The 18,465-nt window shown below is 43.9% G+C and overlaps 1 protein-coding gene across 1 annotated transcript in view; it reads right to left on the bottom strand.

The window, feature by feature from the left end:
• Nucleotides 1-18,465, bottom strand: part of CFAP58 (cilia and flagella associated protein 58) — a 674,866-nt gene that overhangs the window by 18,618 nt on the left and 637,783 nt on the right. Inside the window, exon 16 of the mRNA XM_086922755.1 lies at nt 3,499-3,618. Coding sequence (XP_086778881.1) covers nt 3,499-3,618 — 120 coding nt within the window. The remainder of the gene's footprint in view (nt 1-3,498; nt 3,619-18,465) is intronic.

Genomic DNA, 18,465 nt, shown 5'->3' with positions numbered 1-18,465 from the left:
TCTTACATTAAATAAGGAATGTTTTGAACCGTGATTTTGGGGGAAACATACTATTCACCCTCACGTGTTAGCTCTATCCTCAAAGAATTCGCTGTAAAAAAATGGCAAAATGCTTTGTCACTTTCTATCGTGGCGTGGATGGCACTGTGCTAATCATATGCTTAAACAAAACAGACATGATAATCTCTAACTTTGGGGTTTGCAGCAGCTACATTCGGTGACTCGAAGTGCAATCAGCCAATGGTCAGTGTTTTAAGTGGGCTTGACTACTGCTCTACGTTGTGTACTCTGGTGGGGGCGAAAATAATTGCCTCTGTCCTTACATGACACAACTTTATTCGTTAGGATCTTCACTTTGGCATGTTCATCAATTATAAATCCACCTTCATAGCTCAAATCTCTGCCGTGCTTAAGTCATGTTTGTATCATCTAAGACAATTTAAGCCTTAACTCTCATAATTTGCATTTTTGCACCAAATTTTGGCAGTCAGTGCCTTCATTTTTGCATATTTATATTCAGTTTATACTTTTAGTTCAGGTTTCAAAGTCCTGCTGCTCACCTACTTTAACTTCCCAACGCTACATCTGCCTGCGTTTTGCGGAAGTAATCTCATTACATCTTCCCCCTTAGGATCAACTTTGTGGCACACCTGATGAACTTTATTACTATTACTTAATGCATTTCTTGACACAGATCAGACCAGTCTAAATTCGGGACACCTACTCCAGTTCTAGAGCTTACATCAGCTCCCAAGCTCCTCACTGCAATCTTACATTTTCGCGTGGCCCACTAATGTAAAATACTATCATGACTGGCCTTCGCTTTGCCATTTGACAGAGTCGGAGTTGGATGTAGCAGGCTTTCCCCCAGGTCCACCAGCTTTTATCAAGGAGTGCAGACATGTCCATACATGTATCTCATATATAAATCCCTTTCCGCCACTCCCCCCCACCACACCATTCTTTCATATGGGCAAACATGCACTATGCATAACTGTTGCTTAGCAAACCTTTATGACAGAAGGCTTGCATTTTGAATTTTGTGATTCAGCGTGTATGAAGTGAATTGTGCATTGTTTTTCACTGTCTACCTGTGTGCAGGTGAGAGCTCCACAGGGAAATGTTTGACTTCAAAGTGAATTAATAAATCAGGCGTTGCAGACTAGTTGGAATACCTCACTCCTAAATTTGCTGGGCTCAGGGGAATAGAGCTCAAATTAAGCTCAAACTGATCGCAGAAAGAGTGTGAGACCTATTTGCTTACAGTGGGAAAAGTGATCTTCGATCATGACAGCTTGTGTTGGAAAATGGCTCTCTCTGATGAGTAACCCACATCTTTTGCCTTACTCCTCCTCTTTTTGTTGTATATTTTTGATGGCCTTAGGACTCTGAGCACTTTACCCCTTCTAATCAGTGCTGAAGTGCATGTGCTTCTTCTCTAAACATTTTTGTAATTAATGTATACCGGATTGACATGTTTATTTTACTAAGGTGGTATACCATATACCCAGGGCCTGTAAGTTAAATGTTATTAGTGGGCTGCAGCACTGATTGTTCCACCCACAGAAGTAGCCTTTCAAACCCGCCTCAGGCCTGCCACTGCAGTGCCTGTGTGTGCAGCTTACTGGCACTTCGACTTGGCATTTAAAAATACTTGCCAAGAATTAACCTCCCCTTTTACTACATATGTCACTCCTAAGGTAGGCCTTAGGTATCCCTGAGGGCAGGGTGTTATGAAAGCAAAAAGTAGGACATGTACTTTTAAGTTTTACATTTCCTGGAAGTGACAAACAGCCAAATTTGTTTTTGACTACTGTGAGGCCTGCTACTCTTACAGGCTAGCATTGGGAATTCGTTAAAACACTTTTAAGCATTAATTCCCAATTAGAAAGGAGTAGCTAAATCATGTTTCATATCTTTGGAATGGTAATGACAAATCCTCTTTAGCGGTTAAGTTTTATTTTACATTCCTATTGTAGAAAAGCCACTTTCTCTGCTCTTACCTTAGCTCTGTGTGCCTGCAGCCTGTCTCCAATACACGTCTGGGCTAGGTGACAGCTACAATTTGTGCATTCCCTCTAGACACCCACAAACACAGGAAGGGTGGGTGTGACAGAGGACTCATCTTCATTCATCTGCATTCGGATAGCTTTCCTGGGCAGGAAGTGGGAAAGGGAGCTGATGCTTACATCTGAATAGGCTGTGTCCTGTCCTCACACAAAGGACCGATAACCGCCCACAGATCGCCTGGCAGACTGGGCTGGGATGTAAGGGGACCTGTGCACTTCAAATAGCGGCTTTGAAGTCACCCCCACTTCAAAGGCACATTTGGGTATAAATACTGGGGCTCTGACCCTACCAAGACACTACACCTGTGAGGAAACTCTGCAAGAAGTAAGGACCTCTGTGCTACAAGGATTGCCACCCTGCTTGACTGTCTGTTCTAAGGAACTGCTTGACTGCTGTGCTGGGTGGCCCTGCTGCCTGCAGATCTGTGCCCTGCTAGGGACATGGACTGGATGAATCTCACTTGAACCCAGAGTGACATCAAGGGCTTGCTGGTTTGCCTCCTGTTTTCTGCAGTTTCAGGGACATCAAAGACTTCCTGCAACTCTCCAAGCAGCACCTGTACTCTGCCATCTGTGAGTCCAGCGCTGCCAAGTGGTGCCAATCCAGTCCTGGGCCCATGTAAGAGGGATACCTGTGCTGCAGCTTTTTAAATCAATCTTTTGGGCTCTTCACAAGCACACAAATGGGTGCGTTCTCTTTGCAACCGCATCTCTCACTCGAAGGATCTGCACGAGTGGGTGCCAGTTCGCCTCTTCGGACAGCAGCATCACCAACAGCGGGGCTCAAGCCTGCCTTTCCATGACGCCCAGATGCTGTTCGGGTCCGTGGACCACCATCAGTAACGCTCACCGTGCTCTCTGTGAACTTCTTCCCCGCAAATAGGACTCTTGGAACTGATCTTATCAAGGTAAACCTTCAGCGAGACTTAACCTGGAACTGTATCCGACCCACGCTCCATCGCGGTCATCTTGACTTTTCAGATTTGACCCAGTCCTGCATGACCAGATAACCCAATTGGTGCTTTGTGTTTCTAAGCACTATTTTTTATTTAGTCTTTAAAAACTCATAACTCCAATTCTACTTATTGGATTGTTGTCGTTTTGGTCTTGTTTTACTCATAAAAGTATACACTATTAATCTAAACCTGTACGTTTTTTTGGTAGTGTTTTCATTGTGTTACTGTGTATGTATTGAACAAATACTTTACCATTGCCTCTTTAGATAAGCCAGACTGCTCTGTGCCAAGCTACCAAGCTATCAGAGGGTGAGCACAGGTTATATCTTAGTGTGTATCTAGGATTGTGTTCCCTACTTGGACAGGGTGCATCCCTCACCCAACTAGAGAGCCAATTTCTCACAGCTTGCTAATAAATGATTTTGTTAGTAAAATTATACAAGCAGTTGTTTACTATCCATTATTCAACTTACTTTCAGTTGCTTTGTTTTTTCTCTTAATGTTTGCTGATAGATTTGTAACTGCTCAGCTGCTTCAGGGCCAGGCTGTCGTGCCAAAATATGCTTCAGTTCCACATACAGTTTTTCTTTTTCCTGAAAAAGACAAAATACATGAAATATCGCAATTCAGGGTCTGAGTTACTCTCAAATGTCATACCTAAGTAAAGGTCAAAGGAAAGATTCCCTGAGTCACTGCCAAGTGACGAATTTCAGCTAGAAATCATTGTACCACTTGCATCAAAAGTCACACAATATTTCTCATCGCCATTGCGCACTTATTAGAACCACTGACTCATAGAATACACTATTAACAGATTATCCTTCACAGTTACATATAAATTAAGTTAGAACTTCAATAAACGAACACCTCTGAGCATCGACTGATTCTGTAATTAAAGATATTTTTCTTATTTGCCTTTCCCTCTGAAGCATTTTGTTCACAAAGATGCAATAAAATAGTCCGGACACTTGGAACTGTCGTTTATTTTAAGAGCTTTTTAAAATTACACATTTTGGTGAAGCTCACTCTTTGCCGCTGGCCGCGCGACGCGAAGGGGAGATAACGCGAGACAGCGTCGTAGTGACACATGCCTCGCGAGCAAAACGTCATCAGCGCGACCGTCAGGATGGAAGCTCACTCTTTGCCGCTGGCCGCGCGACGCGAAGGGGAGATAACGCGAGACAGCGTCTTAGTGACACATGCCGCTACGAAGGGGCCCAGGTAGTGGGGGCAAGAGTTTTGACTGCTCCATTCAATCCACAAAGGTAATCATTGGTGTTGGCAGCCTATAATTAACACACAATTAGACCCTACTTTGCTGGGACAAACATCGGACAAAACAACTGACCGCCAAGGAATCTCTTTAATAGGTGTGGTTTTTGCTAAAGGGTGGCCTAAGAACCGTATCTAAGCAATCCCCATCCGAGGTGCGGCTTATGTTCTAGTGGCGTGTCCCATGGACCGTCCAAGAAATCCCCATAGCGGTGCGGTGAAGGGTGCTATGATAGAGGTGTACCCAAAGGCTTAGTAAGGAGGAGAGACTAAATCAATCGCCCAAATGCAATGGTCACTATCGGGCTAAGCACCTGAATAAGGGGTAAATTAAGGGTCGCAACGGCAATGGTGGGTTCAAGGTGAAGGGTGCCTCTGGAATAGATCCTGAATGTGGTGTGCGGGGATAAGTAACGCCATTAGGTGAACAAATACATGAGGTAGCTAACAGTGCATTCAGAAGGGAAGTGACAAGGGGCAGGCTACAAGAGAAACAAGTACAATTGGGGGCGTAATACCGTGGCAAAGGTTCCACAGGGAATTAAAGAGAGGCTTCCCCGATGGCGTCCTGGTTTCACGGCCCCACCATCTGCGGGCGATACAATTGTTGCGTGTAAGAATGCTCTTAGGTGGGTGCATTTGTCGGGACTGGGGTGAACATATCCCTCCCGGAAGTACAAGTGGAGCGAAAGAGAGAGCGAGGTGAAGTAGCTAGGTGGGTGGGGGGGCTCTGTCATCGACGGGGGCCTCCTCCAGAGCTGTGGCGGAGTACAGGGCGATCTGGAAGCAGATGGACAGTAAGGGTACCTCTGCGGCAGAAGGAGACAGCAATACCTCTGCCTGGCACAGTAGGGGTGCCCGAGCCAAGAACCTGGAGCCGAGGGGGTTCCAGTAAACAACGTCGGCGCCCCGTTAGTCCTTCGGGCGGTCGGGGGGCCTAAACCGACCGGGGGTGTGCCTCATCGCTCCGCCCCGACAGGGGGGGCGGGAGTAAACGAGAACTATTAAAGTATTGCACCGTCAAGAGCATCGACTTACCGTGCAAATTGGCTAATTAGGCAGGCGGGTCAGCGAGGGGCTGCCGTCTTGGATCGCCTGTAAGTTGACCCACCTATCTGCTATTTGTATGCAAATAAACCTGCACCACCGTTTTCCCACAATTATGTCTCATGAGTCTTCTTGGTTGTAAAGGTATTGGGTGCATGTGGAGCGAGCGATGGCGGTGTGGGCACTATGCCGCTGGCCGCGCGACGCGAAGGGGAGATAACGCGAGACAGCGTCTTAGTGACACATGCCTCGCGAGCAAAACGTCATCAGCGCGACCGTCAGGATGCCGCCCCCTTTAGGAGGTGGCCAATGCAGGGCGAGCATGTAAGGTGGTGGGCGGTCCTAGGGCCTTTATGTAGGCCAGCCTGGTTCTGTCCTTCCTCTTTCCGCCGCGTTTCGTCCTGACTACTCTGCGCTGTTCCCACCCTGGCCCAGACCCAGCGGCAGAGCAGCAGGTTGGTGTGAACAATGAATGTTCTGTTTTGTGTTGCAGGCGGAGTCACAGGGCGATCTGGAAGCAGATGGACAGTAAGGGTACCTCTGCGGCAGAAGGAGACAGCAATACCTCTGCCTGGCACAGTAGGGGTGCCCGAGCCAAGAACCTGGGGCCGAGGGGGTTCCAGTAAACAACGTCGGCGCCCCGTTAGTCCTTCGGGCGGTCGGGGGGCCTAAACCGACCGGGGGTGTGCCTCATTGCTCCACCCTGACAGGGGGGGCGGGAGTAAACGAGAACTATTAAAGTATTGCACCGTCAAGAGCATCGACTTACCGTGCAAATTGGCTAATTAGGCAGGCGGGTCAGCGAGGGGCTGCCGTCTTGGATCGCCTGTAAGTTGACCCACCTATCTGCTATTTGTATGCAAATAAACCTGCACCACCGTTTTCCCACAATTATGTCTCATGAGTCTTCTTGGTTGTAAAGGTATTGGGTGCATGTGGAGCGAGCGATGGCGGTGTGGGCACTAAGGTGCGTCTTTGTGTCCAGTCACTGCCGCAAACGACCTATGCAGATGAGGAAGAGGAAAGCAAAGGCTGCAAAATGCATACATTACAAGCTTCAAAAGTGTAATATGGGTCTGGTGAATCCCGCACCAGAGTGTTCTGGGCAACAAAGTGAATCACAAAGAGGTCACGGTTAAAAACACTGGCTACACAGGTTGTGAATACTCAATGGTCACAAAATGCTGTACAGATGCACTGAGGACATGGGAATAGTTCACTCTCAAGTTTTAGATATAAAACTCTTCTTTATTCTGATGAACAGTGACAGGAGGCCCAATAGACTTAGGCTTTCTGTGGCCACCATGTACTATCTCAGTTCAGTGGTTGGAGCATTGTGGATGACCAGTATTTTTATTAGTTGGTTGGTGAAATGTAATTCTGTCTTGTAGGTACAAATGATCCGTCTGGGTGTTTCCATGCGGTGTGATTAACATCTTGGACTTGATGCTCTTGGGCAATGGTGTTAATGAAGAATCAGGGGAAATATAAAGTATGACTGACCTATTTTGTGTGAACCAAGATTTATCACTTATTATACTGCATAGAATATATTGCAACCCTTTGATTTACCCTTGATATGCTCTGAGGAACAGGGTCTGACAAAATACTATTCAAGGCAGTATCAAAACACAGAGAATAACAATGCAGTAGTCCCAGGGAGGACCTTTTTGTTCTCAGATGGATTGTTAAAATTAATAAGTAAGCAGGCATGTCTTTGTTTCCCAAGAAGAAACTGCCCAGTTGGATTCAGATATTTAGTTTTAACCTTTTGCATGGAAAATTGGGTGAAATTGTCACAGAAAGGTCTTAAAACTTTTTATTTCCCTGTGTTCACTAGGGTAGGTACAACAGCTATATAAGTTTCACTGGCATTTAGCTTCGGCCCAGAAAAAGCATTTAGGGCCAGATGTACATGCACAGGATTCGCAAAAAGTGGTTGCAAATTACACACCAATTTTTTTGTGAATCCAATCATTTTATGCAAACTGGCCTATGTACTATAAGGTCGGTGTCAGATCTGACACACTATGATGCTAGTCCCCCAAGCTCTTTGCCCCTACTGTTTTGCTGAATTCGTTTTGTTGGCTTCAGAACTCAGTGCACTTTATTACTAGTAACCAGTGTTAAAGTGCGTGTATAATCTCCCTAAAACATTGTACAACAGGTTTACCCCTAATTGGCACATTTAAATTACTTGTAAACTTCTAGTAAAGTGGTACTACATGTACCCAGGGCTTGTAGATACAATGCTATTAGTGGGCCTGCAGCACACATTGTGCCACCAACTACAGTAGCCATTTAAAACATGTCTCAGGCATGTCTATACCCTGTAGAGTAGTTTTAAACTGCCATTTTGTCCTGCAAAAATAATTATTTTGACAGGCCCAAACCTTCATTTTTTAATGCATATAACTCACCCCTAACGAAAGCCCTAATGGCTGTTAGGGCAAGCTGCAGTGTATTTAAAACATAGGACATGTAGATTTAAGTTTTACATGTCTTGGAAAAAAAATAATCCCATTGGAAGGCCTATGTAAATGTAAATGTAAATGTACAGGAATTTATATAGCGCAAATCACCAAGCAGTTTCTAAGCGCTTGCTTAGGGAACCCGTCCTGGTATTCCCCTGTGAGATAACCCCGGCAGGGTATCCGCAAGGTGAAAGCCAGGCATCCCGCCGCGAGGGGCCGTTGTGGAGATTAAGCAAGCTATTGCCCAGAGTCGCAGAGTGTGAACCCGTGAATTGAGTAGGCACCGGAGCGAGAATTGTCGAGTCCATGGACATTTTAGGACTCAAGACCCGCCAAGCCGGGAATTGAACCCTGGTCCCGTGCTGACCTCTGCTTCCAGGTCTGCCTCCTCTAACCAGTGAGCCACACTTCTCCCATTGGATAACACTGGGCTACTTAATTACACTTAATAAGAGATACCTTATGTTCGGGAACAGATTTTTAGTCACAATCCTAAAAATGCCTCTGTTAGGAAGTTGCAATAAGTGACAGCTGTAGTGCACTCAAAATTCTCCTGTCTCTTCTATGAAACCAACTATACAAAATCAAACCTGGTTGGTGTGCTGGCCTTGAGGTGGTGCTACCCTACCACCAATTCTGAAAGAAAAAATTACCTATGACGGTATGTCTAGGACAAGGTCAGCACTACCCTGTTGCACTCATTCCGGAGTGCTTACAATTCAACCTCATTAAATTCAATAAGACAACTATATTTGGCTCTAGATCAACTAATCATGTGTTAAATCATAATGTAAATCAAAACAATAGTATCAGTCATAAGAGGTAATAAACAATTCTGATATCCAACGCTGTTTGATGCTTCTTTTTTATTCAAAGATGCAGGATGAAACAAACTTTCATGAATTTCATTGTGCGTGATTGCGATGATTCCCAATGCATTTCGGGTGATAAGCTACACCCTTCTACAGGGGACAATCTATAATAAACATAATCATCTGTCAATTCTTTGAAAATATAACCATAATAAGCTAGGCCTCATCTTTGCAAAAGGAAGAGGGGATTCTATACATGTGCATGCTGTTTCATCAACAAAAACCAGTTAAGGAACTAATCACAAAGACCAGATCTGAAAATCAGGTGAAAAACAGCCCGTGGTTTGGTTAATCACATGGGCAGACTGAGAGATATACTGATATGATCTTGGTAAAAAACGACTGTTGAAGATGAAGTGAAGTTGCGTGACTTCCTAACTCAAATTCTAAACATGCAGAATGGTGTTAGGACATGCTGAGGTAGTGAAAACACCCGTATGTGAGTGCTAGCCATAGCCTCAGTGAGAAAATCAATGTTACCTGAACACGCTGCTCTGTTAGGAAGTTGGCATTTTCTTGTTCTAACCATTTGGTGCCTGTGTCCTGTGTCACAAGACTAGACATAGTTGACAATTGGCCTTTGTGTATTCCTTCCAGACATTGAGACAAAGAGGTGTTTGAGGGCGGAGCGGTTCCATGCCTCCATTATATTTCAAAGGGCTTCCCTAGCACACACATAAATGTACTTGGCACCAGCCTATTGTGACCCCAGACCATTCAAAGCCTTTGCAGGGAAGGTAGGACGTTTCCAGAACCAGATGTGTGGTGGTATAAGTGTTTTTCCCCATTTCAAAAGCTGGCACAATTTTTGCATATTTGACGTCTTGAACCACTTGTCAGATCACTTCTGGACCTGTGGAAGAGATGCTCCTAGATCCATGACCCTTGGCTAGCATCAAAGTATATTCCTACCTGCCTGTGGGTTTCTTTAGAACCAATGAAACCTGATGCATCTCGATGCAGGACCTCGCCTCCGAGCACCTTGCAGTTCCTCATCAGAGGCCTAATCTGAACTGATGTAGCACAGTGCATCGCATCTCTGATAGGCACCCTCATCGGGACCAACGAAACTCAAAGCAGCACAACGCAGGACCTCAGAACTTAGTCGAAGTACAAACAGGGACATTGTTCAGCTGGCCGAACTCAGTCATGTACCCGGTTTGCACTCTATCATGCTCGACCTGAACTTGTGACTTTGTCCCAGTGCAGTGTGACCAGATAACCACATTTGGCACAATACACTTTTTGGAGCTACTTTTTCCAAAGACTTTGACATTGTTTTTCTCCAGTTCTACTGATTAGAATTGTATTATTTAAATGCACACTATTTTTCTAGATTGGTGTAGTATTTTTCATGTGTTGTGTTTTTACTTTATCACTGCTTGAGTGTGGCATAAATGCTTTACACTTTGCCTAAGCCTTACTGCTTTTGTGCAAGCTACCACCGGGTTAGGCACAGGTTAATTTAGTGACTTTTGGTGGTTCACCCTGATGAGGATTGTGGTTATTGCTTGAGAAGGGTTTCAACCCCCTCAGCCAATACAATAATTTCTCAGTCGGTTCTCAAAATCATCATTAGGAGTGGGTCACAATTGGACCTCCCTAATGGATATTAATGAGGTAGGTTGAAAATTCTGACATACAACAATTGGATGCCATTAAAGGGAGGGTGGCCCACTAGGGTATGGATCTCATTTAAATAATGCAACCTTTTGACCTTCTAAATGCAGCCACAGTTTGCCCTGATGGCAACGGGCTGTGTTTAATGAAACAAGCCAACTTTTTCAAAAAAGTATGTTTGAGAGATGACTGTGGTCACCTGTAGATATGCCTACTTCCCCAATCAACATTTTTTAACATTTAAAAAGGTCCCTTGAGGACCGCTTGTCCTTTGCAAATGAGCAAAGGATAAGGGGTCCTTTGATGAGTCAGTAACTTGTTAATGGTTTGCAACTGAAATTGCAGTTGCAAACCATTGACATGCTGCACTATGAATTGCAATTTTGAAGGAACGCCCTAAACACACTCCTTCCAAATTGCGATTTTTTTGGCATTTCCAAACCAGTTCTCAATCTGGAACCATTTACGGAGTCACAACATGGATTTAGTACATTATAAAAGGCCATTTAGGGTCACAAATCCTGTGATTTACTGAAGAGCAAGGCTTGTGACCCCTAATTTGATTAGTACACTGGGCCCATAGTTATCCATTGTGGGGGTGGATTAGTTCAGCATTTCAGGTTGAATTTACCTGGTCAGTTAAGAGAGTCAATTCGGAGTGTCAGTCTAGTTGTATTTATTTATAAAACAAGCAAGTTAATAAGAACTCTCAAAATAAAGTATAATACATATACGGTAGAAAGAAAACGTAAACCACACTGTGAGGAAAAGCCTGATTAAGGAAAAAAACTACAATTACACATTTCTGCATTGGGAATTTATAACTATGGGCCCGATTTAAATGGTGGCAGAGAGGGAACTGTGTTGCAAATGTGAGGAGTACCCGTCCCTCCGACATAATTGCCCACCTGCCCAATTTTGATCCAGGCGAACCATAGTTTGATGATAGAGAAGACAACTCACAGCTGTGGTCAAACCTCTCCAACGGAGTAAGGGCCGTCGGAGAATTTGCAATATATCTACCCACATAATTTAGATGGACAGGCATACAGCTATTTTTCAATGCCTGTCACCTCCAGCAAAGGCCTAGCAGTAAGGAGCAATGAAAACTGGTCAATGCCCCCCTGGCCATGGAAGGAAACTCAAATGGTGAGGGAGCCAGTGCTTTTTGAATTTCTAAAAAAAATATCACACTTTGGGATTTTCTAAAAACACCTTTTAAGTTTGCCATACAGCTCCTACATGTTTTGGAAAAGTTACAAAGCATTGGCATCGCCTTGATGGTGGTTCCTGGTAATGCTTGAAATGTCAGCTGGGCAGATAGACATTTCAAGATTTAGTGGTGGTGCCTCCTTCAAGGTGGTGGAGTAATTTACTCCATCATCCTGGCAGAGGATGGGCCAGCAGCCAAATTTTAAATCCAGCCCTATATGAATGTATACAATTTCAAGTGTATGCGAGTCGCAAAACAACCTTTTCTATAATTAGATGTGCATAGATTTTTGACCTTGTGTTTATAAATGTAAATTCTGTGCGATCAAGCATGAGCATTAAAAGTTACATTAAAGTTTGTAAATTTGCACATTTGTGAGACTTCATTTCAATATGAAGAAATTAATGGACATATATTTAGTTTGTAGTGCATCTATGAAATTATATGTGGAAGTTATGTGGAAATTATATTTGGCCCTAGTCTTCTCTCAGTTCTCAAAGCAGTTTTAAACCAAAAATATTCAGGAGGAATAAAGAAAGTCCAACGGCCAACTACACCCAGTCACGTGACCCTGGCTACAGGCACCAAATAGATAGGGCGGGAAAATGCCAACTGTCTAAAAGTGGCATTTTCAAAGTTGTAAATTAAAATGCATTAAAGAGGATTTTTTATTACAATTTATCAGACACCAAACATGAACTTTTCACTTGTTGCCAATCAAAGATTAGCACTTATTAAATGTAGCATGGCAACACAATGTTATCCGATTAGGCAGGTAGGCCTCACAGTAGTGAAAAACCCATTTAGGAGTTTTTCACCAACAGGACATGTAAAACTTAGCAGTACATGTCCAACCTTTTAATTACAATTCATTCTGCAGTATGGGCTACCATGGGCCTGTCTTAGAGGTGTACTGAGGAGTTACTGCATGTGCTTTTGTGTCCAACATTGAGGGGATTGGTCATATAGTAGCTAGTGAATGCCCTGTGTGAGTAGGAAGAGGCACTGTTGTTTCTTTTACGGCCTTGTTCATAGCATGCAAGCATTCACATGGAGAAAGCAAAGATTTGGCAGTTGGGTAGCATGCTAGCAAAGTTAGTGGAGGGAGAGTTTTAAGATGTAAGAAAAGAGAGGAGGTTGCCTCAATGGAGGGAAAGTAAGGTGCTGCATGTAAGACACAAGACTGAAGGGTGTCATAGGAAGGAAATGAGGGTGCTGCATTAGAAGTACAAAAGAGGTGGACTCCAGGTAATAGATTTATGAGATTAAGAAAGGAGTTGTTTGTAGGGAGAGTATATGTAGGTGAGTTGGTGGTCTGTGAAGAGTGGGAGAAAACAAATTGAGAGACGAAGAGAGAGTGAGGATGGGGTGAGTCATGGAAAGGGCTCCTCGGTAGCATAGGGAGAAAATAAAAAACAAGCTTCTTTGTAGCATGAGAAGGTCAGCCCGAGAGGATTAGTGTTCCCTGGTAATGATGTTAGTCTGTTCATAATGGAGTCTCGAAATGCTGTGAAATGAAGATCACATTTATTGAGGTTTGGATAATCCTATTGATAAAAAAAGATCTAATAATGAGTGCCTAAGTACCACAGTAGGTCTTCAATATGGCCACTGTTGAGCTCCATGAGTTCAGTTCATTGTGGGAACGGTACATCCTTTGTTCATCTGCTCATAAACTAGACTATTTGAACAGTTCGAAAAGCAGAAATGGCAGCGACCCCTGTAAAATATGTGGCCCTTTTTTATGGAATGGGTCCTACCATGATCAGTCCAACTAGCTGCCTCCATGAATAATAGAGGCATGCTTCACTGCCACCAACACTGTGCAGAGTTTTAGGGGCGACTGACAAGGACTTAGTCATCAACATTAGAAGGCATACACTAGCGAGAAAGAGCCCCATAACCCTACTCTTGCTGCTGACTCATCGACGTGCCTGAGTGAAATTGGATCTAGTCAATACACTTCTCCAAAGCCTCCATGATTATGCCATTCAGAAGTGAGAATGGTGGGGCCAGGTTCACACCCAGTCTCACCAATACTCATTTGTCGCGAGCCCAGGGCACAAATAGAGTGGTGTGGAGCCTCGCTCCACTCCGCTCTGCACTTTTATGCACCTGTGAGGTCCCCTGGGGGCAGGCAGTCATTCTAATTCTGTGCCAGAGATTCTCTAAAGTTGCTTTAATTCACACCAGTGATCAATATCAAGACCACTCCACATCCCTGTGATCAAGGTACCTTGTCAACTGTAATGTTTGATATCAAATCTGTAGCCTCCATTGATCAGACCATAGCCACGCCACACAATGAAGGATCCCGGGACATCAGACAGGCTGCCATCAGGAGCTAGCCTCAAAAGACAGATATTGCTTTTCAGCACTAAACAAACCTTTGGACTCTTCCACTGCCAAATGATAGAAACCTTACTTGTACACCAATCAACACTTGTCTGTTTCACTGAGGTCAGAAGAACTGAGCTTACTAGCAAGTAAAAACATTAACTCAAATATAAGTAATACAAGGGAGGAAAAAATATTCCCCAGAAACAGGTCTCTAGAAGGAAGACTCATTATGTTAGCAAATGTATATTCACCAAATACTATCCGTTTAGAACCAATACATTAGTTATTATATTACTCAACCAAAATTGACACATCATTGTGCTAGCACTGGACGTGACTAAAGCATTAGATGATGCAGGGCTATTTTTTTATTTTTTTTTATTTTATTGAGATACAAAGTGTTGACTTGAAGCATAAATTTCCTTTGAAGTGTTAGATGTTGCAGCATCAAAAGTGTACTTATCCCTCTGGGTAATAAGCTAATGAGAATCAATGAAACTGAAAGTAAATTGGAGTGAAATTGATGTCTACTGTCCAGGAAAATAGGAAGTGCTATTTGGGGCCTGTACCCCTAGGGGACGATTGGTTAGCCCTTATGCAATGAAGCAATGGAAAGTCTCTCAGAAAACGTATTTTAAGGTTTTTATAGATGCCAAGTTTGGGTGATTTGGTGCTTAGAAAGTCCCGACTTCTCCTACTTTACACTTTCCAGTGAATTTGGATTGAGCAATTAGATTTGATTTGCTAAATCTGAGGTCACGAATATGCGTGTAAGGTGGAACTTCTTTTTGCAGGTTGGGCACAGTATTTTGAAGATAAAGCAGAGGAGTTTTAACATGATCCTCTGGGCCACTAGGAGCCAACTGACATCTATTATAGCTGAAGTGATGTGGCTAATATCTTCAGGATGAGGCACAAAACTGCTTGATTTTGCATTTGCTGAAGTTCGAGGATGAGCTTCTTTTGAACTCTTATGTAATCTATATTGCAACTGTCAAGTTGAGATACGACTCCTGCCCTAATGAGTTTGATATGGTGACTACATGGGTGGTGATCCTTTTTAGCATCATATTTTAATGATTGCTGCTTACGAAAACTGGTGCATTCTAGTGTGTAAAAAAATAGGTGCTAAAATAAGTTGTTTTTCAAACCACATTCAGAAATTTCTCACTAATTTGGCTGTGGATAGGACATCATCTCACTCTCTCGGCCATTTGAATTGTGAACTTCTTGTAGAATTATTTTCTGTTATAAAGAATTATATTTATTTTGCACACAAACGTAGGTACCTTTCCCTAATCCAATAATAGATCACTCTTAAGCATGTTGTTATGCCCCTATCCAGGTGTGAGTGGTCACCAAACCAAAGCATATATTTGGAATTAAATCTGGTAGAGCGAGATGATCTGTGCCATGGGTCTCAGACAGATGTTAAAGAGTAGTGAAGACAAGAGAGATCCTTGTGACATCGTGCAACATATGTGTTTTGAGGTATTGGAAAAGTATCACATTTTGATTTGCTGGCTTTGGCCTGACAGGAGAAAGTAGGCAAACACAAGGAGATGATGGACGGAGTGCTGAAACCTTTCAGACACTCACCCCCAGTCACAGATATGGGTTAAATCCATCATCGTTCTTTAGCTCACTTTGCCACCCCAGTGCAGACACAGCTATATGCAAATCAGTCTTGCCTCTGTGCCTCATGGGAACAGTCCAGCCCGAACTGCCAAGCCATGTCTTCCCTGGACCGGAAACAAGCATCCTGGGGCCGGTTTCAGGGTAACACCCCTCATCAGCCAGGCTAGCTTGAATCCAGTGAGCAAAGTGAGCAAAGTACCCACATCTGGGCATCCCCCGGCCAACTTAGGGCAAACAAAGCAAACACAAGGAGATGATGGACGGAGAGCTGAAACCTTTACAGACGCTCAAACTGGAATGGCATGGGGAGAAAAAAAACGATGAATTTAGGCCCAGATCTCTGTACAGGGGTGAATGTATGACATTGTTCTGCATTCCGTCCATCAATTGTTGTTTTTGCATTGGTCAACCCGAGTGGGACGGGTATGCCAAGACGTGAGTCCCGTGCTCTCCATGCCACTGGAGTCAAGCTTAAGCATGGGCGAATTTTGCGAATCTGGCGTTCGCGAACTTGCGTATTTGCGAACTCGCAATCCGCAAAATCCGCAAATTCTCGAGAATTTGCAGATTTTTTTTTGTGTTCGCAAGGGTTTCTGCCAGTTCGCGAGGGTGTTGTACCAGTTCGCAATTGCAAACTTACTTGTCGGCTCGAAATGGTCGCGACAATGTTGTTTCTACGTCTGGTTCATCATCACAGGTTCCCAGCACCCTCTGTTTCACCACTGCCACCCTCTGTGTCACCCATGCCACCCTCTGGTACATCAATGCCACCCTCTGGTTCATCATCACTGTAGATTATGGGGGGGAAAAGCAAGCACACCTGCCCTGCTTCAACTGACATGAATTAATTTGGGGTTGATTTATTAATGTGTCACTGTTTTAAAATTCCAGTCTGGCACCTGCTTTCTTATCTGTAATTTGCTTTCTGTTGCAGTGCAATTTTTTTTCCAGGACCTTTGTGGCCTACTTGTAGCTATTCTATGAGCCTGCTGTGAGGGTCAGAGCAGGGTCATACAATTGTTGCAACTAGCAACTGAACTCTGGAGGGGCCCCAGTCAGGAAGCACTACAGGGAATGGTTACTATTACTAATGATAAGTTTGAACTTTTGCACCTGCTGAGTGCTTTCAATTTGCAAAATTCGTTTTTCTGCAGAACAGCAACTGTAATGCCCCAAACAAACATAGGCAACTGAACTCTGGAGGGGGCCCTCAGGAAGTACTACAGGGAATGGTTACTAATGATGAGTGAACTTTTGCACCTGCTGAGAGCTTTCTGCAGAACAGCAACTGTAATGCCCCAAACAAACTTACTTATGAAAGTTGATTTCTAATCCAAAAGTGATCCAAAGAGAGTCAAAAGGCCTCAAATCCAAAAAAGTGCAGGCAAATGTCAACCTGAGGAGTTATTCTGATAAAAATCATCATTTTCAGAAGGTCTATGTTGCTTGCTAGCGGAATTCTTGTGCAGAATTGCAAATTTTGTAATTTCGCGAGTGCGGGATTGTTGCTGCCCGCCGCACCTACATGTTCGCAATTGCGAACTCTCGCGATGCGTTGCCAAACTCCCGCGGGATCCCGCAGCAAGATCCAAAATGGCGCAGCACTCGCAAAATATCGAGAAAAACAACTCGGCAAACGCTGAATGACGGTAAGTGAACGCCGCACGCCGCAAAATTGTATCACCAAGAAAAAAATCCGCTGCGTACGAATTTGCGGATTTTCGGTAAATTCGCGAGCGTTCGCGGATTGCGAATTTACCGAAAATCCGCAAAATCGGCGAGCGGAACGGATTTTCCGCCCATGCTTAGTCAAGCTATCCTGGCTGATGAGGGGTGAAACCCCAAAACCGGTCCTAGGATGCTTGTTTCCAGTCCAGGGAGTACCTGGCCTGACAATTCGGGCTGGACTGTTCCCATTGGGTACAGGGTCAAGACTGATTTTCATATGGCTGGGTTCAAACTGGAATGGCATGGTGAGCAAAAAATCGACAGATTTAGGCCCAGATGTCTGTACTGGGGTGAATGTATGATATTGTTCTGCATTCTGTCCATCAATAGTTGTTTTTGCATTTGTCATCCCGAGTGGGACGGGTATGCCCAGACGTGGGTCCTGTGATCTCCATACTACTGGAGTCCAGCTATCCCGGCTGATGAGGGGTAAAACCCCCAAACCGGTCCTAGGATGCATGTTTCCAGTCCATTGAGGACCAGGCCTGGCAGTTAGGCCTGGACATTGGGCACAGGGTCTAGACTGATTTGCATTTGGCTGGGTTCAAACTGGAATGGCATGGTGAGAAACAAAAACGATGGCTTTCTGTACTGTGATGAATGTATGACTTTGTTCTCAATTCTATCCATCAATCGTTGTTTTTGCATTTGACAGGAGAAAATGGCACCGTCAAGCATGACCAGAGTTTCTTGGGCTGGTCAACGTTGATGGATGACAATAGGTTTTATCTGATGTCTACCAAAGCTGTTTTACTTCCGATTCTGATGTTGGATTGTCTTTTGTATAATAAGTTGTTGGAGTCAACGAAATGTAGCTGATGTATGGCCCACTTTAAGAAGTCTGCTTATGGGAATGGGAGGTTTGAGATGGTTCTGCATGTTAAGAGTACAAAGGATAGGCAGACTGTTTCCCTACAAGGGTTTTATGAAAGATTGTTTCATCAGCAACTCCATCTGAATCAGAGTGAAGGTGGTGTGCATGATTCTAGTGCGTTGGTGTCCCAGGTGAACTTCTGTTCTGTTATAGTAGATTGTGAGAACAGCTCAGCTGAAAGATTCAACACTTTTTTCTTATGTGCAGCTTTGTGTGTCACACTGTTGAGAAGGTTGAGATGACAGTTTGGCACTTAGGTTAGAATAAATGGAGAAGGCTCTTTGTTTTCCTGAATGTCTGTTATCATTTTAAAGATTTTGATTTTCACTGACTACGTTTTTTAACAGCATCTATCCAAGCAT

Source organism: Lissotriton vulgaris, chromosome 5 (genome assembly GCF_964263255.1).
Source record: "Lissotriton vulgaris chromosome 5, aLisVul1.2, whole genome shotgun sequence".
Lineage (NCBI taxonomy): Eukaryota > Metazoa > Chordata > Amphibia > Caudata > Salamandridae > Lissotriton > Lissotriton vulgaris.
Note: the sequence above shows the minus strand (reverse complement) of the source record. Positions and strands in the feature narration are given on the sequence as shown.